The sequence below is a fragment of the Rhamphochromis sp. 'chilingali' genome (assembly GCF_963969265.1).
Source record: "Rhamphochromis sp. 'chilingali' genome assembly, chromosome: 19".
Taxonomy (NCBI): Eukaryota; Metazoa; Chordata; class Actinopteri; order Cichliformes; family Cichlidae; genus Rhamphochromis; species Rhamphochromis sp. 'chilingali'.
In genome coordinates this window covers 33,568,399-33,590,754 of record NC_137946.1, presented here as the reverse complement: position 1 = coordinate 33,590,754, position 22,356 = coordinate 33,568,399, and the positions used below count along the sequence as shown (strand labels likewise).

The following is a 22,356-nucleotide window of genomic DNA, read 5'->3' as shown; positions in this document are numbered from 1 at the left end:
AAAATAAGAAAGTAACATTTTATAAAGTAAATAAATAAAAATCACTGAATTGCACCCAGTGGGACTTTCTCTCAGGGAAACTGGGTGCCTGAATTCTTTTAATCAGTTCAAAACTCAATCAAAAGAGATCTTAAAAAAGAGTAACTCTGTACACGTGTCTGGGACGTCTCCAGTGTCGGACTTTGATGGCTCTTTCCATTTTCATTTTGCTGTTGATGAATAATAATTCTCATTAAAATGAAATATGTTCTTCTTCCTTACATTTTCAGGTTGACTGTTCAAAGATGAAGCTGTATCCTCTTCTTCTCTTGCTTTGTCTCTGCCATCTGGGACTCACTGTAAGAAGAACCTCAGTCTAAATAACTAAGGGGAAATACTCTCCCTGTAACTGTACACTAGAAAATAACCCAGTCTGTTCTCATGTCTTCAGGAAGAGCCCAGTCCAGCACCTACAAGTGTCAGTAAAACAGAAGAAGACGAGGCGTCAGAGGGTGACAGCTGTGGAGGAGCGTTCAGCCCTGAGGCACACAGGGCAATAGGAAAGGCCACCGAGCAACTGGGTTTGCAGCTCCTGGAAAATCTTCCTGTTAGTCCACAGCAGCCCAATGTCATCCTCTCACCGCTCAGTCTTGCTTTTGCCCTCGGTCAACTCACCTTAGGTCAGTTGTGGGTTAGAGGTTCATCTCTTTATCTGACAAACGTTGTGAAATATGATTTGCGAGCACCGTCACAAGACGAAACCTGTGAAATTCTTGATCACTTCCTGAAAATATGAAGACGAGGCACTGAATTTGATGGAAGGGTCTGGGCTTTACTGTCAACAATGTTAAAAATGGTCATTTCCACCTTCTAATGAAGTTTGATATTTGACTTCGTTGTATCCAGTGCCAGCTGGCTGAAAGTTTGGTTTGAACTTAAAGTGAACAAGAGAGACAGAATTAATATGAAAATAGGAGAAGCACAACTCCTGAACCCAAAACAACAGAAAGTCTGCCAGTAATTCTGATCTGGTTTTAAATGTGGTTTCATTCAACTACAAAGAAGCTGTTTGTCTAATGTGAGTTTTCTTTTTTCTGTGGCAGTGCACATGCAAAAGGAACAAACATCCTCAACACCAGCAGCCTACATTTAGTACTTTTCTACACAAGACAGAAGCAGACATGTTGTGATGAAGTTCAGGAGCTGGTATGAAATGTTTCTTTGGTTTTATTATGTGATCTGATTTTTCTCGAAGGTGCTCGCACTGAGACAGAGAAGCTGCTACTAAAGACCCTTCATGCCCACGGTCTGGCATGCTACCATCATGCACTGGGAAGCCTTGTACCTCATTTTAGCCACACATCATTGGAGGTAGCGGCACGCATGTACCTGAAGCCAGGTATGAGATGATGAATATTGTACTTGTGGTGATTTATCGTAAGATTGGTATAAATCTGGACTTCTATTTGTATTTTTCCTGTCCTTTCTCTCTCAGGATTTAAAGTGAAGGCGTCCTTTGTTGAAGAGTCTCTGCACAGGTATAATTTACATTTGGGAAAGTATTGCACAAAGTTCCAGAGAAGCAGCCAAGTTAAAAAAAACACTTTTTTGGTGGAATAAAGGGATAAATCGAATTTGTTTCATACGTTCCTGTTTGTTTATGGTTTTACAGTCTTCCAGTTTGCTAGGTGGTGCAACAATGCTCAAAATCAATTAAGATATTAAGAAGAAAGCTAAAGAGGGCCTGAGAGCATGGTCAGAAATGTTCACTGCATAATACAAAACGTCATGTTAAAATATATAATTTTATATTTGATGCAGGTAAAAAAATAGGTAAAAATGAGAATAGATACCTCTCTTAAATGTCTGTTCATTACTCTTGTCTTGTATGTGCCATGTTGATATGAATTTTCCAGGTACAAATCACAGCCTGTTCCTTTAGTCTCTATGGACGAGGTCAACCAATGGGTTGAGAATGTTACCAATGGACACATCCCCAACTTCCTAGAAAGTATTCCACATGATGTGGTGCTTATGCTCATGAATGCTGTATACTTCAAAGGTGACCCACTCCACAAAACAAAACTCTTCATTATTGTGTTTTACAGTCAGAGAAAAGATGGAACAAAGCTAAATCCTTGCTCATTAACAGGACAAATAAATCAAAGTTTTCTAAAGGGAGAAAAAAGCTCTCAGAATTGTGAAAACTGCAAAAAAAAAAATCTGTCCTGGCCAAGGAGGACATCATTCTCAAGAAACAGTACCACTGTCATATAACCAGACAGCACATTGTACAAACCAGGGAAGCATCTCATGCTATTAATGAGCACTGTAAAGACAAGCCGTGATACAATGTGATTATCTACAGCCGCTTCAACAACTGAGAAATAAACTGAATTTAAGTTGCTAATGATTCTGACTTTTTTCCACTTTTCATCAGGTCAGTGGCAAACACAGTTTGACCCACAAGCAACATCAAAGGGAGAGTTTTACTTGGACAGCCAGAACTCTGTGTCAGTGGACATGATGAAATCTGTCCAGTACCCTTTACGCCTGATGTATGATTCCAAACTGGAAGCACAGGTAACACCAACGTCTGGGGTAGCACAACATTTAACATAGACAGAAACCATGTGCAGTGTTGCCAACTCCTCAGTAAGGAAAATCGCTATTGGCTGTCCTAAAAGTCGCTAGAAGTCGCTAAATGACGTCATCGCCTAATTTGCATAATTGGTCATGCTAATCTAATTGTAACCTACGTTGTTGGAGAGAGAAATGACATCGTGGAAGAGACATAAAGTGAGTAAAAAACGTCCTAAATGCATTTAGAGTTTATTTAGAACTACAAATTAAATTTATTTTAGCAATTATTGTTTTTTCAATGTCACAATTCCAACCCTGCTCCTTTACCCGGGCTTGGACCGGCAAAAGTGACCCGAAATAGGCGCTCTGGTGGAGTTACTGTGTGTGTGTGTGTATAAGTAGTTTTACACTTTTACACTAAACAGCATAAGAGTAAAAGAGTAAAAGAAGAACTGACTGCGTTACAGCACCCGCTGCTTGTTGAGAGTAAAAGCGCTGAAAGCTCGCTAAATATAGCAACAAAGTCGCTAAGTTGGCAACACTGACCATGTGACTTGAAAAGCATATTTGTTGTTTGTGATAAGATCTCAAGATTAGTTATTTTTTTTAATTCTATAAAAATCTTAAATTTGTTTGTCTTATAGCAGCTGTGGAAGCTCACCTATGCCATGCCTTAATCCTGAGAACCAAAGGAAAATGAATCTTCCTATTAAACTTTTTTTGTGATTTCCTTCCTCTTTGGAGTTAAACACACGAGATATCAATGTAAAGCCCAGGATGTCATCCATTTAATACACCAGGACTTATTAGTCCCAAAAGTTGATTCTGTTCATCTGGACGTAACGTTTTCAGTGGGAGAAACGTTTCGTCACTCATCCAGGTGACTTCTTCAGTCTCAGCTGACTGCAGCTTTGCCCAACCTTATAAACAGTATATTTGCATAATGAGGTCAGTTGCTTGATCATTAATATACAACTTGTCATGCTCACTGATCAGTGGCCATGAGTCCCATTCACAGAGAGTTGGGGAATGGCTGCAATCACAGAACTGTAAGATGGTGACAGATGTACCTTTAGGCCCCTCCTCCATTCAGAGATGGTCTTTCCCTTTTCACGTAAATGGCCTCCTTGACTCCGCCCTCAAACCAGCGTTCCTCCCTGTCCAGGATGTTACATCCTCATCATTGAAAGAGAGTCCACTGGCCTGTAGGTGTAAATAGTCTGCAGAGTCCTGGCCTGACGAGGTGGCTCTTCTGTGTTGTAGCCAGAGGTTGTTTGGTTTCCCCGATGTATAAATCCTGGCAATCCTCCTGCACTTAACAGCGTACACTATGTTACTCTGTTTGTGTCGGGGACCCAATCCTTGGGGTGGACCAAGTTTTGGCGCAGCGTGTTTTGTGGTTTAAAAGCCACAGAGACTCGTTGTTTAAAAAGGACGTATTAGGATCAGTCAAAGAAATCAAAAGATGTAGACCAAAAACAAAAGTACATTACAGAGGACATAAATGAATAGGCTGGTTCTCAGGAGGTTAATCCATGGTCTCATGCCAAAGGCAACAACAAAAGTTACAAATGATTTCTCAGTTTCCCATCCAAAGTTGCAAGGCTCATCTTCCAGCCTGTTCCCTTCAACTTTTAGTTTATATGTTGAGATGAAGTTGGGGAAAAGACACAGACAAAATATCATCTTCTCTTGTCCAGGTTGCCAGTTTTCCCTTCAAGGGAAACACCAGCTTCTTAATCATCCTTCCCAGAGGAAACCTGTTGTCAGTGCTTTCCAAACTAAACATCTCCGACCTCTACAGATCTCTACCTCAGGAGAAACTGATGCAGGTGAACTTGCCTAAATTGAAGCTGGAGTACCAAAAGGAGCTCCAGGCGGCTCTGACCAACATGGGTAAGAAACTGAACGAGTCACTGAAGACATCTTGAATTTCGAGGATTTCCTTGGTCTTTGGACTTACAGTTGAGGACAAAATTGTTAGTCCTGTTATGAATTTTGGATGAACACCGAAACAAAATTATTAAACAAACAAACAAACAAAAAACATAGTAGGGCTAAAGTTTTTAGGTCTCCTGATACTGACAGCCCGCAGTCACTTGTTGTAGTTTTCAACACGTCTCATATGCTTCTCCTGAGCAATCCCAGCCCATTCTTCTATGGCAAGTCTCTCAAGCTCCTCCAGATTTTACGGTCTTCTGACATTTACCTTCAGTTCATCACACACTGGAAGATTTTATATTTCAAAATAAGTTTTTCTGTCAAAAGTGTCTCCAAATGGGTGTTAAAGGGGGTGGATGCAACCTATTCAACCCTAGATGGCTCCCTACAATCGTACTGTGGGTGCTCTACAGAGAAACGTTTAGGTGACCTTTGACTAATCAGACAGTTGAAATTCAGTATTTGCAACCACAATAAATCAGAATCAGAATCAGAATACTTTATTGATCCCTGGGGGAAATTATATATACTTGACTGTACTCAAGTACAGTCAAGTATATATATATATATATATACTTGACTGTACTTGAGTGTATATATATATATATATATATATATATATATATATATATATATTAGTGCTGTCAATAGATTTAAGTCCAGCTCCATCCCAAGGTTTTGGCAAGATGGCGCCGGTGTGTGTGGCTGCTTGTCTGTCACTGCCAAGTTTGTTCCTGTTTATGTTATTTTTAATTTGTGTCATCCACGAAACAAAGTCTCTGCTGAGGTATGATCGCCAGACACTATTGGACCTCAAACCTGTGGTCCAAAGTATTGTGTCCTTTGGAGCTGGTGGGCAGCAACCCCTGCCCCCATTTGCATCGGAAACCCCGGGTTACCTGTACCGGGTTCCCACGCTACCTTCCCGGCGAAAGCGTCCTCGTCGCCGGGGTAAACGAAGCGGTCGCCTGGTGAAGCTAAAGGTTTACCTAAAGAATTATTCTGCTGTTTTCCGACCAGTGCATGGATTCTTGCCAAGGTTGTTTGCGTCTCGACGTTTTCTGGATCCTGTTGATGCCTGTTTGGTGCCTGTGGTCGGCTTTGATGATGATGCTCCTCGGCCTCGCTGCCCATGCCCTCCCAGGCTAAACCTCCGCTGTCAACATTATCGGAATCTGAGATTGCTGCGGCGGGTTTCTGGACCTCCTGAACCCCGAGCGCCAACTCCAGCTCCCGCTAGGATTGGCCTGGTGAACGCCAGATCACTTTTAAACAAAACTTCTATTCTTCGGGACTTCTTCAGTTCCCATGATCTGGATTTTCTGTGTGTGACTGAGACGTGGCTGAGTGTTGGTGAGTCCAGTGTTCTATCTGAACTTTTACCTGTGGATTGTTGCTATTTTAACTCGCCACGGACGTCAGGCAGAGGTGGAGGCACAGTGACTGTTTACAAAAAGGATTTTAAATGTAAGCAGTGTTTTCTACAGCCTCCGTTCTCCAGCTTCGAACACACCTCCTTCGAGGTGAGTCGTACAAACCCGATTTTCTGCGCTGTCATCTATCGCCCCCCGAAATACAATAAGAACTTCATAAACTACTTTTCTGATTTTTTAGCTGGGATTATGCCCAACTATGATAGTGTTCTTATTGTTGGAGATTTTAATATACATGTATGCTGTCCTGATAAGCCACTGGTAAAGGACTTTTTAAGCCTTATTGACTCTTTTAGCCTGGTACAGTCCATACGTGGCCCTACACATGAGCACGGACACACACTGGACCTTGTTCTGTCATATGGTCTGCCTGTCACTGACTTGGAGATTTGTGACTGTGCACTCTCAGATCATATGCCTGTGTTATTCAACGTTGGTTTGACATATACCGCAGTTAGATCTGGCGCTGCTACTCGGTGCTGTCGGGTTATTAACCCCGCCACTGCTGCACAGTTTTCTGCTGCTTTTAATCAGCTCGGCGGGCCTTCTGACTTTGTTTCCTCTGACACAGAAGACCTACATTCCTGGTTTAATTCTTGCTGTCAAAAAATCATGGACTCTGTGGCTCCTTTAAAAACCAGGCAGCTTAAGGCTAAACCTGAGCCTTGGTTTAATGAGAGCAGTCGTGCTGTTAAGAGGGAATGTCGTCGAGCAGAACGGAGGTGGAAAAAGGATAAACTGCATGTATCATTTCAAATTCTCAAAGACTGCTGGCATCGCTACCAGAACACTGTTAAAGAGGCAAAAAGGGAATATTTTGCAAATATTATTTCTTCCAACTGTCATAACCCACGTGTGTTATTTAGGACCATTGACACTGTTCTTAATACTCCTTTGAATGTCTGTTTGGAAGTTTCTCCTGAGATTTGCAATGATTTTCTGAACTTTTTTATTGAAAAGGTTGTCACCATCAGGGCTCTTATCACAGCTCCTGACTCTGACCCTCTGTCTCTGTCCCTTGCGCTGCTGTTTTCACTCAGTTTGAGCTTGTGACGCTCTCCTCTTTAGAGGATGTGGTTCGCCATATTAAGCCCACAGGTTCCCCACGGGATCCTGTCCCTCCACAATTCTTTAAAGAAATTTTTCCTAGTATACAACAGTATGTCCTTGACATTATTAACAGCAGTCTGTCTTCTGGTGTGGTTCCTGCAAATTTCAAACATGCAGTAGTACAGCCACTGCTTAAGAAACCTGGCCTTGATCACACAGTTTTAGCGAACTATAGGCCTATTTCCAAGCTGCCTTTAGTCTCCAAGGTTTTAGAGAAAATTGTTTTTAGTCAACTGAAAGATTTTCTAGATGAAAATGGAATCTTTGAGGTTTTTCAGTCAGGTTTTAAAACCCTTCACAGCACAGAATCTGCATTACTAAGGGTTTTTAATGACATCCTTCTGGCATGTGATTCTGGTAACCATGTTGTTCTTGTCTTGCTTGACCGAACTGCTGCCTTTGACACAGTAGACCACAATATTTTAATTTCTCGATTACATGATGTAGTGGGTATTGGTGGCACTGCACTCAATTGGTTTAGGTCTTATTTGTCAGATAGAACTTTCTCTGTCAGCCTTCTCGGTTACGAATCGTCTTCTGCTCCTCTGTCATGTGGTGTCCCACAGGGCTCAATTTTAGGGCCACTGCTCTTTTCTCTGTATCTACTGCCTCTGGGTTCTATCCTTAGAAGGCATGGGATCTCATTTCACTGTTATGCCGATGACTGCCAAATTTATTTGACACTAAAACGCAAGGATGCCATCTCCATAAAACCTCTCTTGACATGTCTAGATGACATTAAAGCTTGGTTGGCTCGAAACTTTTTAAATTTTAATAAAAAGAAAACAGAAGTGTTGGTGTTTGGACCCAGTGGTCCCTGTGAGTCCTCCTCTGTTGTTTTAGGATCCCTGGAAGTCTATTTTAAATCTGTTGTTACTGACCTTGGTTTTAAGTTGGACAGTGATTTTAAATTGGACAACCAAATCAGAGCAGTGGTGAAGTCCAGTTTTTATCATTTAAGGCGACTGGCAAGACTAAAATCTTTTCTTTCGAGGCAGCACCTTGAAACAGTGATCCATGCTTTTATTTCTTCCCGCCTGGACGACTGTAACTCACTTTATGTGGGGGTCAGTCAGTCATTGCTCTCACATCTGCAGCTGGTTCAAAATGCGGCTGCACGACTCCTAACAGGAACTCGAAAAAGAGAGCATATAACCCCCGTGCTGGCCTCTCTGCACTGGCTGCCTGTGTCTTTTAGAGTTAATTTTAAAATTCTTATGTTTGTTTTTAAATGCCTTCACAGTCTTGCCCCGCCTTACCTCTCTGAGCTTCTTCATCCCCACATACCCTGTCGGTCTCTCAGGTCAGCTGACCAGCTGCTCCTGGAGGTACCGAGATCCAGGAGGAAGCTCAGAGGGGACAGGGCCTTCTCTATTGTGGCTCCAAAATTATGGAATAATTTGCCCATGCATGTTAGAGAGGCCCCCTTCACTGTCCACTTTTAAATCACGTCTTAAAACCCACTTTTATTCCTTGGCTTTTAACCTCAGTGAGACTTAGTTTCTTTTTTAATGCAGTAGTTATTTAATTAATGATTTCACTCTTCTTTTATTTGTTTTTTATTTATATCTCATGTAATTTTATTTTACAGTTCCAATGTACAGCACTTTGTGTCAGCTGTGGTTGTTTTAAAGTGCTTTATAAATAAAGTTGATGATGATGATGATGATGATGATGATGAAAAAAATAACTAATTAATCTTACAATTTTCTGTTATTAATTGCAATTACTTGATCAATAGCCTGGCTCCAATTACATTTTTTCAACTTTATAATTTAAGATTGTAGCAGACATTTACGCAATTCAATGAAGTAAATGCAGAATAAACACAAAGAATGTATGCTGGAATTCAAAGAGAGTTTTAATAGTTTTCATCAATCTTTAACACAGTGAATACTTACAAAAAAATCTTTAACCCTTTAAAGCTGGTCGGAGCGGGCACGCTCTGTTTTGCGCAACTATTTTTAAATCCCGATAGAACTGCAACCTCGTAAGCTAGCGCAATAATTTTTTTTGCATATGAAACCGGAGGAGTCGTACTTACATCTTATGCCATCAGCTTGTCCTAGGTCACGGTTTCCTTCCACATATAGCTTTGCAAAAATTGCATAAAAAGCACTTGCAGCAACAAAAACATAATATTCAGAAACACGCTTTGCCAATCCGATCAGCTGTTTGTAACACTTCCTACGTTGGAATAGACGTCAGCTCAAACTATCGCATGTCCACCATTACCTGCCCCAAGTGATGTCATTTTTGACGTATATATATATATATATATATATATATATATATATATATATATATATATATATAATGGTGGTGGCTAACCAACCGGACATAGTGGTGGTAGACAAACAGAAGAAGACGGCCGTAGTGATCGATGTAGCGGTTCCCAATGACAGCGACATCAGAAAGAAGGAACACGAGAAGCTGGAGAAATACCAAGGGCTCAGAGAAGAGCTCGAGAGGATGTGGAGGGTGAAGGTAACGGTGGTCCCCGTGGTAATCGGAGCACTAGGTGCGGTGACTCCCAAGCTAGGCAAGTGGCTCCAGCAGAACAACACCGGAGATCTCTGTCCAGAAGAGCGCAGTCCTGGGAACAGCTAAGATACTGCGCAGGACCCTCAAGCTCCCAGGCCTCTGGTAGAGGACCCGAGCTTGGGGATTGGCTGCTTGCAGGGATCTCATAATTAATTATAATTATGAGAAATTATTGCCCTTAAAAATGTAAAAGGTTGTAATTTTTTTGTGCAGATAAAACAAAAAAACTAGTGCTGTTAGCAATAATCTCGTTAAAATGACCTTAACGCCATAACTGCATTAACGCGGCAAATCTCCGTTAACGAGTTACCGCGGATCACCCCGTGCATGGGGCTGGACAGCGTCAACGCGTTAGCGTGGTAAGCTCGTTAACGGGATGATCATTTTAATGAGATTAACAGTGACAGCACTACAAAAACATATCAATTTCTGAAATGGAAACCAATAAGGAGTGCATTCTGAAAAACCTTTTAGTTTTTATCTTTTTAATATTTACTATTGCTCATTAACAAGTATAAAGTATTTCTTCTCTGATTATGGTTGTTATAATCTATATGGCAGACTTAAAATTATTGGTTGGTCTTTTACTTTTTCTATTCTTGGTTTTCTTTACACTTGCAGTCACTGCTGGATGGCTGAGAAAATAAGATGGCCACAGCAAAGTTTTATAGGAGATTGGGAGTGTTCCATTTTGGGATGTGAAATGTTTCATTCTTTGCTTGTCAGTTACACTGAATAGACAAAGCTAATACTTTTTCAAATGTTATAACCAGTCAATAGTTTTCATTTATCATTATGTTAGAGGGAGTTGTTGTGCTGTCCAAGGTTTACTATTGGCAAGGTTATTACCTCTGTCTCTCCCTCCTCCCAGTAAATTATAATCTGGTCTTTAAGTGATGACTTGATGAATCCTGCTTCCGGGTCCAAACTACCCTGCGTTTAATAAGGCTTTTGTGTTTTTAACATGTTTTAATGCTTTATATCTTGTTCTATTTAATCTCAAAAAGCCCCTAAAAACAGTCAGTAATCACAGTCGGCTTCTCTCGGTTTTTATTACCGTTAATCATTTTAAAAACCTTACGATGTAACTACAGCCCAGCCCATGCAGCAGTATATGAATGACTAACCTCGTATTGTGGATGGATTATCTCAGTTGTTCTCCTGACTGAAGTTTGGTCCGTTTACAGCATCCTGCCATGCAATTACATTTGTCCCTAACCATCAGGAACCCTCATGTGAACTTTTACCGAGTGGAAAAAAAGTTAGCGTTCATCCTCCACCTTCACTGTGTTTATGTTATGCTAACATAGCTGTGTAATTCAATTCAATTCAATTCAATTCAATTCAATTCAATTTTATTCATATAGCGCCAAGTCACAACAAAAGTTGCCTCAAGGCGCTTCATAGATACAGAGAAAAACCCAACAATCATATGACCCCCCTATGAGCAAGCACTTTGGCGACAGTGGGAAGGAAAAACTCCCTTTTAACAGGAAGAAACCTCCGGCAGAACCAGGCTCAGGGAGGGGCGGGGCCATCTGCTGTGATTGGTTGGTCGGGTGTAGCTAGCGATCACGTAGCACATCATTATATACCAGCTAGCCCAACTTCAGTAACCCTACAAACGTCACTGCTGTTTAGTTTTCTGTCTTCATTTATGTTGGAAGTGATAACAGAGCTGTACGTTTGAATTTTTCCAGAAATCTCTCAGTTAGAACATGCTATATTATATTTAGATAGGAGCTAGCAAGCTAACTTCCTGCTAACTTCTATCTTCGTTAAATTTAATAAATTCGGTTCTCATGGATGCCTGGATCCCCCATCCCATTCGCATTCGCTTATCCTTTTCAGGGTCGTGGGGCAAGAGGCGGGGGTACACCCTGGACAGGTCGCCAGTCTGTCGCAAGGCTAACACACAGGGACGCACTCACATTCACACCTATGGGTAATTTAGATACTTCAATTAACCTATCCCCACAAAGTGCATGTCTTTAGACTGTGGGAGGAAGCCGGAGTACCCGGGGAGAACCCACGCAAACACAGGGAAAACATGCAAACTCCACCCCAGCCTGATGGTGGAATTGAACTCAGGACCTTCTTGCTGGCAACAGTGCTGACCACCGTGTTAAACTTAATTTTTACACCTGGTGGAGCAGCCACAGTGATCATTTTATTACAGATGAAAGAATTTAGACAGTTTTTCAACTCTCAGTGATCCAGCAGTGTTCGTTTGATTTTGGGACCTGCAGCGGAATTTGGGCACAGACATGGCTAATAACGTCAGACTTAAAGACCTTGATTTTACCGCCAACCGCCAACTGACTATTACTCCAGTTCAGCATTCATTTTGGTCCTGAGAATGAAAAAAAAGAGCCAAACTTATGAAATTGTGTGGTTCCACAAGTTGTTGTTACCTGCAGGGACTGACCAAAACTTGTTAGTCTGCAAGCGTTTGACATTTTTCTCTCTCTCTCATTGTATCTATCAGGCCTTGGCTCTCTGTTCTCTGGTCCTGACCTCTCTGGGATATCGGACCAGCCCCTCACGGTGACCGGCATTCGGCACGCCAGCACAATAGAACTCAGTGAAGAAGGTGTCGAGGCCTCGGCCACCACCGTTGTAACCTCCATGCGCTCAGTCTCCATGTTCTCTGTAAACTCCCCTTTTCTTTTTGCTCTCGTCGATGACGCCTCCTTGACCCCCCTCTTCATGGGCATCGTCACGAACCCTGCCCCCGACAACCCCATGCTGAATGATGAGTCCCACAACAAGCAGTCATACAAACCCATCTCTGGTAATGGGAATGGTACTATAGACTTCCCTGAGTTTTGAACTGTGTAAAGTTAAAGAAAAGATTTTATTTTGGGAAAACAAACAATTTAGATTTGCTTACAGTAAGGGACTGGAAATCAATATACATGTAAAAGCACTTCTAAAGTTCATTAATTATACTTGATGTCTTATTTGTTTTATCCTAACTCCTTCTCTGTAAAGCAAAATTAGCTTATTTTCAAAAGTGTCAGTCATTTCCCCTTTAAAGCAGATTTAAGGCCCTTTCACGCTGGAAGCAGCACATGCAGTGCTGTGCTCGGAAACACATTCAGTTCTATTGTTTGCACTGCACAATAACGGTTTCCTGCTGTGCCAAGGAAAGCGCCAGCGCGGCAGCGTGAGTACATGTGCATGGTCAAAGTTCAAAGTTGAACTTTTCTAGGTAGCGGTGAGTGCGGTGCATACTGCATCTGATATGAAAGTGCATTTAGAATTACAGCAGAGGAAGCGCCTGGTGTTCACAAGTTATTGTAGATTAACAAAAAATACAGATGCAGGAATCGGTTGTTCCAAAAAGTTCATGCAAAAACTTTTAACAATGACATTTTAAAACATTTTAGGTTTCTGATGAAGTGTTCAGTGACTGCTGGTACATTTCAGAGCTTTACACAAAAATTCATAAAAGTTGTTTGATACCAAAAAAAAAAAACGTTTTCCACAAAATTGTGCATCATGAATGTTGTTTTCTTACAGAAGTTTCATTTTTAGTGTGTTGATTTTATTTTAAGAGATGAAGTGGAATAAACAAAAAAGCTAACACACCTGTTACACAGTAAAAATTACCCACACACACTCAGAATGTATAATTCACATTTTATCATGAAATAACCTGCAGATGATTTTTTGTACAATGCCTGTATGCTGCAGGTTTCAAAGGTTTAATGTACTTCGTACTTTAACAGCCACTTTCTGTGTATGCAGCTTTGAACAGACCTGAAAGAATGAATGTTGGCATAGTTTCAAAATCTGGCTTACGTCTCTTGTGCATCTTAATGATGTTTCCTGTAGTTTACAGGTTACTTTAAAGTAATCCGTCAGTCGTTCTGTTGTCTCAAAACACAGAAACAGATTTTTTCAGAAATTTAACTTACTCATCATCCAGTGTGAGTGACAGAACAAAGGAGAAGGAATGTAGCAGGCTCACAGTTTAGCGGAGGCAGTTAGTCACACACTGTACAGTTTTTATAGATCATTAGTTTCCCTATCAATGCTAGCGAGAGCATTCTCATTCTCAATGCGTAACATACCGATGATTTGTCACAGAGGTACCCTTCTGCATCCTTATGAGACGCTCCGGATCCTCTTTTGAATCCAACAGAATGCCGCTCACGGCTCTAACACGCGCTTGAGCAGAGTTTCCAGTCCTCCAATCCAGCCCTAACCATAACCATAACTTTAACTGTATCAGTGTTTTGCAAAGGGATTCGGGATCAGAATGTAAAACACTTTTACATGTATGGATCCATTGGCTCTCATGCCTTTGGACATGTAACATACCTACGATTTGTCACATAGCATCAGTATGTTATATGTTGTGGTGCTAGCAGCCACATTAGCCACACTAACAGGGTTTTCTTATTGCTGTCATTGACTCGCTGCATTGTCAGGTCACAGAAGTGCAAAGTCAAGACTCTGTATAACAAACAGGCCGCAATGATTTGATATCAGATGTTGAAAGAGAGACATTGCATGAAAAATATTATCGACACTAAAAGTTGGGATGGTGGCAAAAAATAAATAAATAAATGAAAGATGCTGGAAAAGAAACAAAAGTAACAAGTAAAGAAATGGATGGATGGGCAGCCAATCAGGTTCATTTTCAGTAGGTCAGTAGACAGTCCATTAATCTACAAAAAACTGCATCTAAACATCTACAAATACAGCTACAGAGTAGTGCTCCTCAACGTTAACAGTGAAAACTGAACATCTGATCAGAGTATATTATATCATCGAAAGATTTGAACAATCTGGAGAAATCTCTTTACGCACAGGATGAGGCTGAAAATCACTGGCTGCCCATGACCTTCAGGCGCTCAGCAGCACTGTGCAGAAACAATGAATTTAATAAACCAAAATAAAACAACAGTGGGACATGTAGTAGAATAAAGACAGCCAGATCAGTCACAGGTCAAGAAGGTGCTTTAACCAAAGTTTGAGGGTTTGATCAGGAACAGATGACAGATTTTTATCTGCTAGCAGGACCTCACATCTCCAAATAAAGTTCCCACGTGTGGGATTAATAAAGGTTATCTTATCTTAACTTAAAAACAGTGGTGGAGATATGTCACATCCTGGACGACAGCAGTGTTCAGATAATATAACTGACAGTTTTCATTCTTTTGATTCAAATGCACTCTGGGTAAAAGGGGCGGAGCATGAACACCTCCAGGTTTTTTTTTATGTAGATGCAAACTTTGTGTTTGAACAGCACTTGGACCACAAACAGGCACAAGAACGTGCACAGAGACGTGTGGAGGCCAGAAACCATCGGGTGGTGTCACATGATCACATACATCTTTCATCTACAGTCTTTGCTTCGCGTCAGCTGATTTCTCTGAAACACTCCTGAGCTGTTGTTTCTTTGTGTTCTCTCAAAACTTCAGTTATTTTAAGGTGCTTACACTTTTTATTAAATACCAGAATTTTTTAAGCTTCGTTTTTTTCTGGATCTGTGCGCGCTCCCGCTGCCTCTGCTGGCAGCAGCTGGATGCGCGCTGCTGAGGGTGCCGAGACAAGAGGCGTCAGCGGGGTGGAAGACTCACTTTCTGAGCTGGCAGGGACGCTGATCGACGTGGAGCAGAGAGGTGAGTGACTCTCGCTGCACTAGATGCATTTCTGCGCTTTTTACGCACACATTTGAACTTTTTTTTTTTTTGCATCGTTTTATTTGCGCCAGCTGGAATAAAAAGTGTAAAACTTGGACGTATTCGTAGCAGCGCAGCTCAGACATGAAGCACAGGGAGGTTTTCTGCAGAATTCAAAGCGCTTTGATTCAGACTTTGTGAAAAACTTGCTGTTTCTCAGACACGCTGCGTTTTTCCTCCTGTTCAGCAGCCAGTCTGGGCTTTTCCACTCAGCAGGTTATATAAGAGCAGCAGGTCAGAGTCACTAAAACCAAGTAAACGATCATCAGCTTCGGTCTGTAAGGACATTTTTAATTTTTCTAAATTCTCATTGTTCGGATAAAACGGATGATTTTTAATAAGTTTGCAGGTTTGAAGATATTTGGGGTTGTAAAGAATTTCGTGCCAAGAAAAACATTTCACTGTGGAATATATTCAGGTTAGTGACCTGGACTTTAAAAATCCCTGATGTGATATCAAAGAGTTCACAAACAGCCAATGAAGAAACTTTCCAGTGAGGACCGGAGACAAGTCAGTGCAGGAACGGGAGCGCGCTGAGTCAGCTGGTCTGCAGGGGCGGGGGGATTAGCGCGCGAGCACACACACACACACACACACACACACACACACACACACACACACACACACACACACACACACACACACAGTAGTCCAGGATGAGACGTCAACGACGTCACCTCTCTGCACTCGTTTACACTGACGTGTGTCGTTCTGCAGAAACACTGTTGTGTATCTCGGGGCGCGTGCGCAGGTATTCTTATCCACGCACTAAAGGGACAAATCATTAGGTACAGCTCACCCAGCCCTCAGTGCTGCTGCATTTTGATGCATCTCAATCATCCAGGAAAGTAAATCTCCAAAAGTTGATTCTTCATCTGGACGTAGCGCTTTGTGGGAGATCTTATACACAGGACATTTGCATGATGACTGAAACCAGCCCTGACCTCACAGGTTATGTAACAAACTCTGACCTGACCTCCTTCAGTGGGCTGGTTTCAGTCATCATGCAAATGTCCTGTGTATAAGATCTCCCACAAAGCGCTACGTCCAGATGAAGAATCAACTTTTGGAGATCTCTGCTGCAGTTTTCATTAACCCTGACCTCGGACTCACGGGCTCGAGCTTCCTGTCACTCCCTGTCTCACATCTCCAAGAAACCAGTTTGAGATGATCTGAAAGATTTTTTTATTTCTCTCATAAACGTTTAAACGATCTAACTGACGACATGTTATCTCTGAGTTTATGAAGCTGTAGGAAAGAAAAGATGAGACACACTGCGACGATCAGGAGGTTAAAGAAGAAGAAAGCATCTGGGTTTTCCATCAGGCCTGTGGTTTGTGGGTGTGTGTGTGTGTGTGTGTGTGTGGTTTTAGGTTCAAATGACAGACCTCTGTTTATGTAAAAGCTCGAGCACCAGGTCCAGATGTGTGTGGAACAAAGCAGGCCGTGTGTGTGTGTGTTCCTGTCTAGCTATCTTTGTGAGGACCAAAATCTGCATCCTACTATACTTGTGAGAACCAACAGTCACTTGTGAGGACACGCACACACCGGTCCTCACAAGTTTGAAGCCTTTTTGAGGCTCAAAATGTGGTTTTAGTGTCAGGGTTACAATTAGGTTATGGTCAGGTTTAGGGTCAGGGGCTAGAGAAAGCATTATGTCACTGAAGGTCCTCACTAAGACAGCTGAACGGGGTTGTGTGTGTCAGACTTACTCTTTCATGAACGCTGAGCTCAGACCTGAGATCATGATTTGTGTCCCGATGAGCAGCTCAGAGTTTGTTACATAACCTGCTATAAACTTCACAGAGTTTCCACAGCTCGGAGGTTTTCTGGCTCTGACTCTAATCTTTGTCTTTGAATTGTGTCTTTGTTTTGGATAATTTCGTCTCTGTAGCCTCTGTGGCGGCTGAACTTGTTTTCTGTACTCGTCCTCTGGACTTGGTTTGGCTCAGCCTTTCTTTGCACTTATGGAGAAATTAGGGGCGTTTGGTTTGGCGCAGAGGGTATCCCTGCCTGAGGAACAACAGCTGTGTGATGAAATATGGTTCATTTCCTTCACTGTTTGAGGAAATGTGTGAAAACTTGTTTCCTTTTGTTTGGATTTCAGGATGAAGGGAACGACTTTCCTGCTGCTGTTTGGAGTCGTGCTGAGCTTCTGTGACGCTCAGGTATCAACATCTGCCATCTGCACATATTTTCTATTCTTCTGCTTCCTCAGTTATGTAATTTACATCCCCAGAGCCAAAACGCTGGAGCCACAGACAGTAAAAAAGATGGATGTATCCAACGTCACCCCACCCACTGGTTTGATTTATGAAGCCTCGAGGTGAGCGTCTTCGCTCTCTCCTATTCTCACTGTAAAGCCGCACACTGATTGGCTAACTAATCTAAACCACGAGACAGACTTAAAATGAGCGAACGCGCCCATAAAGTGTCAGACGTCTCTGCAGCGCAGTCCCTCTGCAGACAGTCGCCCCCTGGTGGCCTTTAGAAAGAGCGCAGATTTCAGATACCTTTACTGGAAGCTACATCCATCTTTAATCAGTCTGTGGCTTGGACTTTGAATTTTAAAACATGTTTGAATTTGATGGCAGCAACATGCCTTAAAAAGCTGCGACATCAACAACACGAAGATGAAACATTGGTGGAAAATCTCAGAGCTGATGAGGTAATTTAGTGATGTGACTGTGTGTAAAAATACCACCTCACCATGCCCTCAAGGACGAGCTTTGACGCTTCAGGGTAGATCAATGAAGACGTGGTTTGACAAACATTAGAATGGTTTCTGGGTTTTTCCAGAGGTGGCTGCACAGGCTGAGACCACCCTCAGTTCAAAAAGAGCTTCACGGGTTTATGAGCAACATTTGCTGCCATCCACATGATGTTTGCTTCAGAGGAGCCCTGTCTGTCTGAGAGTTACCGGTGGCACGAAGTTTTAAAAGTTCAGTTAATCATGAAATCTTTCCATCATTGGTCCGTTGCAGTCTGACACCGGCGGCGAGGAGGCAGCCGGAGAGGAGGAACACATGGAGCTCTTCACGACTCCGACTACAAAGATGGGTGCTGCCACCTCCGACTTCGGTTACAACCTTTTCCGCATCCTGGCGAGCCGCGACGCTTCCACCAACGTCTTCCTGTCCCCGCTCAGCGTGTCCGAGGCGCTGACTCAGCTGTCCATGGGTGAAGACACAAACACACAAACTTAGTCCAAACCTGAGCTTCGGCTTTAGTGTTGGTACGAGCTCAGAGGCCAGACTGGCTCAAGGACTGTTTGCTGCTCCCAAAAACACCGTCAGTGTCACGGGACCAGTTTTGTTTTTTCTACTTCTGTCTGTTTTCGTACTTCCACAATTAGTTTTCCTCTGTTCACTTTCAACTAAGCTAAGATTGTACAACAGCGCCACCGTGTGGAGGAGGTGGACACAAGGGCCTTAGTGGAGAATATTAATTTAAAAACAGAGACATTCTTACAGTAAAAGTGATGCCCACGTCTGTTTCTCTAGTGAATAAAACAGTTGTGTCAGAGGTTTGTGACCTTAACACAAGCCCTCCTGTCCCTCTAGGAGGATCTGAGCATGCTCAGAGGCAGCTGTACAGGGCCCTGAGGTACCACACCCTGCAGGACCCTCAGCTCCACAACACCCTGAAGGACATGCTGGCCTCAGTCAGGACGGCGGGGAAAGGCCTGAGTACCGCTGCACGCCTGTACCTGGCGAGACGTGAGTTCACGTTGGGGTTGAGATGGAGTCTAAACATCAGCTGTGACTTTGCAGCTAAACCAAAACAACAGAACACAAATTCAGCTCATTTCTTTTCTATGTCCTGCGTCAAGTTTTCATTCCTACTCCTCCGAAGGAGCTTAGCATGATTTATAAAAACAAAAGGTCTTATTTATTTGATGTGTTACACAGAAACTTCAAAAAGGCCAATGAAAGGTGCAGTTGTAGTCCTGTACTGCCTCTTTAGGGACCTTATCCATTAAACCCAACATTTCTGGTTGGCTTTCTTCTGGAAGCCCGCTGAGGGGCAGCGTCTGGTGCGTGAGCCGGACCCGATGACCATAGAAAAAAAATGTGTTTGGCTCAGTTGTGTTTCAACCTTCTGGTAGAAATGTGAGGAGAAAAAGTCAACGTGAGCAATAAAACCATCAGAAGCCTAAAAAGGATTTTGGTGTTTAGTTGTTAAGAAGACATTGCAGTTTCATCAGATGCAGCCAAGTGAGCTAAGCACCTTCACCTTATCTTACACCGTAATTTAATGTTTGAAATGTTTGGACTGAAATTTGTGACTGAGACAATAAACTCTTCATGAACTTGTTTACAGAGGTGAGCTGGAGTAAAGGAGCCAGGTGGAACTGGTGGTTGCTCGCTGTCTCTGTGTTTGAGTCTTTACTGTGAGATCCTAATGTTCTCTCATGTTGTCAGGACTTCGTTTGAAGCAGGAGTTCTTTGGTCTTGTGGAGCAGCAGTATGGAGTTCGCCCCAAGGCGCTGCTGGGAGGATCCAAAGATGTGAAAGAAATCAACGATTGGGTGTCTCAGCAGACGGGCGGGAAGGTACAGCGCTTTCTGACCAAGCCCCTCCCTCGTGCCGCCGGCATGAGCATTGTGAGCGCCGCCTACTTTAAAGGTACGTCTTCAGCTCTGCAGACACAGATATCTACGAATTAGTTAGAATTATCATATAAATAAAATCCATATGGTGATTCAGTGATCAATATTACTTATCAGATAACTGTAAGAGTTTTTTCCAAAATGCTCGTGTATGGGTTTATGTGTAGGTGAAGTGATCGGCTCACATGTTCAACGCACCTGAACTTTGGGGCACCTGACTAAAGTTTTTAGGAATGAGACTAACTCAGAGAGCTGACTATAGACCGATCGCTGCTACAAAGTGACCTTTATCTGTTTAGCGAATCTTGGAAAAGATGAAACAAATTCAAAGTGTATGGTTGTGTATCCATGTCCTCTGCCACTGAAACCATGAACAGGTTCTGACAAGTGACTGATCCTCAAAGTAAGTTTCAGCCATGATGAATAATGGGTTAGTTTCCTGTCCTAACAGGGAAGTGGACGACTCGGTTCGCTCAGAGTGGAGGGCTGGAAAACTTTCAGGTGGATGGCGCAGCACCTGTGCGCGTTCCCATGATGCAACAGGATAACTACCCAGTGAAGATGGGGGTTGACTCGGACTTAGGCTGCACGGTGAGCGTGATGAATAGCTTTAAACGGAAGCAGGTTATTATCCAGTTTCATTTAAATGGTAAATGGCCTGTATTTATATAGCGCTTTACATAGCCAGTCATCCACCCATTCACGCACACATCCACACACTGGTGATGGCAGCTACATTGTAGCCACAGCCACCCTGGGGCGCACTGACAGAGGCGAGGCTGCCGGACACTGGCGCCACAGGGCCCTCTGACCACCACCAGTAGGCAACGGGTGAAGTGTCTTGCCCAAGGACATTTATACAAATTTAAATGGACTTTACTGATAATGCAAAAGAATCCCATTTTTTACGAAGGAAAAAAATGATACAGGGTTGATATTTATTACTAAAAACAAAGGCAGAGAGGAAAACGCTGCTGAGCTCCCGATGATGGCAGAGCAGATCTAACAGAGCCATTCTACTTCCTTTCATTCATCCCATTGTACAAAAATAGTTCTGCAGTTCAGCCGTAGATGCAGTAGGGGGCACTAATGAGCTTATACTTAATGAATAGAAGTGGATAGAGCTAAATGACTAAAATAGTTTTATCAGGTCTTTGACAGACATTTCTTATTAAGTTTAAAAATAAAATCAAACAAGAATTCACGGCAGCTGTCTCCGAACGATGGCTACAGTAGCGTAACTGCAGCACATTTCTTCATGTTTTTCTCCTCGTTCAGATCGCTCAGATCCAGATGCAGGACGATGTCAGCATGTTCATCTTCTTGCCCGAGGATGTGACCTCCAACATGACCCTTGTGGAGGAGAGTCTGACCTCTGAGTTTGTCCAGGACCTCTCCATGACGCTACTTCCTGCCAAAGTGTCCATTACTCTGCCCGTCCTGAAGCTCAGCTACTCCACAGACCTGCTGCCGCTGCTCGGCGACCTTGGTCAGTTTCATCCACCACGTTTTTTACTCGAGGGTTCTAATATAGGAGCATACTAGTATTTATATATCAATGCCGAACTGTCCATTCAGGGAAAAAAACCACTCATGAAGCTGTAGTAGTGTAGGCTTTTTCTGCTGATTGATTAACATGGTCGTCCTCCTCTCCCTCTCGGCAGGTCTCTCTGAATGGCTAGACAACCCGGAGCTGGAGAAAATCTCCACTCAGGCTGCCAAACTTATTTCTGTCAATCACAAGGTCACGATGGAGACGGCGCCGGAGGGGAATCAGTACCCGAGCGACACAACGCCAAGCCACCTGACATACCGAGTGGACCGCCCCTTCCTCTACCTGATCCGGGATGAAACCTCAGGGGCGCTGCTCTTTATCGGCCGGGTGGTCAACCCCAAAAGCCTGTCGATATAAAGTGCACACACACTTTTGCACACCTGTCTTCACGGGGACCGCCATTGGCAGACTGTTTCAGAACTTATGTCCAAAACCTAGACTTAACTCTGAAACAGCCCTTTAAAAGTTTGAAAACGCCCTCACTCTAAAGACCTAAAACTCACATTGGTCCCCACAGAGGCAGCTGTGCGCGCACACACACACACACACACACAGACACAGATATACACACACACACAGACACAGATATACACACACACAGACGCACACACACAGACGCACACACACACACACAGACGCACACACACAGACGCACACACACACACACAGACACAGATATACACACACACAGACGCACACACACAGACGCACACACACAGACGCACACACACACACACAGACGCACACACACAGACGCACACACACACACAGACGCACACACACAGACACAGATATACACACACACAGACGCACACACACAGACGCACAGACACAGATATACACACACACAGACGCACACACACAGACGCACACACACACACAGACGCACACACACAGACACAG

General features: G+C 43.0%; 2 protein-coding genes across 2 annotated transcripts; both read left to right on the top strand.

Annotated features, from left to right (window-relative positions):
* Nucleotides 1-284: 284 nt before the first annotated feature.
* On the top strand, nucleotides 285-12,422 carry serpinf2a (serpin peptidase inhibitor, clade F (alpha-2 antiplasmin, pigment epithelium derived factor), member 2a; the record flags this gene model as incomplete). Its single annotated transcript, XM_080867955.1, has 8 exons — nucleotides 285-338; nucleotides 431-659; nucleotides 1,235-1,378; nucleotides 1,475-1,517; nucleotides 1,896-2,041; nucleotides 2,420-2,562; nucleotides 4,263-4,458; nucleotides 12,079-12,422. 8 exons carry the CDS (start codon nucleotides 285-287, stop codon nucleotides 12,420-12,422), a joined length of 1,299 nt encoding a protein of 432 aa, XP_080724081.1.
* Nucleotides 12,423-14,904: 2,482 nt separating this feature from the next.
* On the top strand, nucleotides 14,905-22,086 carry serpinf1 (serpin peptidase inhibitor, clade F (alpha-2 antiplasmin, pigment epithelium derived factor), member 1). The gene is made up of 8 exons (XM_080867953.1): nucleotides 14,905-15,226; nucleotides 17,394-17,454; nucleotides 18,271-18,466; nucleotides 18,850-19,005; nucleotides 19,711-19,914; nucleotides 20,350-20,489; nucleotides 21,177-21,387; nucleotides 21,563-22,086. The coding sequence occupies exons 2-8, from the start codon at nucleotides 17,395-17,397 to the stop codon at nucleotides 21,808-21,810; spliced, it is 1,215 nt and encodes a 404-aa protein (XP_080724079.1). The 5' UTR covers nucleotides 14,905-15,226; nucleotide 17,394; the 3' UTR covers nucleotides 21,811-22,086.
* Nucleotides 22,087-22,356: the final 270 nt, after the last annotated feature.

Excerpts from the sequence above, each read along its gene's own strand:
- serpinf1 (XM_080867953.1), top strand. The coding sequence starts at position 17,395 with ATGAAGGGAACGACTTTCCTGCTGCTGTTTGGAGTCGTGCTGAGCTTC. Across the intron at positions 17,455-18,270 it reads TGAGCTTCTGTGACGCTCAG|TCTGACACCGGCGGCGAGGA; the intron begins GTATCAACATCT and ends GGTCCGTTGCAG. Across the intron at positions 21,388-21,562 it reads GCCGCTGCTCGGCGACCTTG|GTCTCTCTGAATGGCTAGAC; the intron begins GTCAGTTTCATC and ends CCCTCTCGGCAG.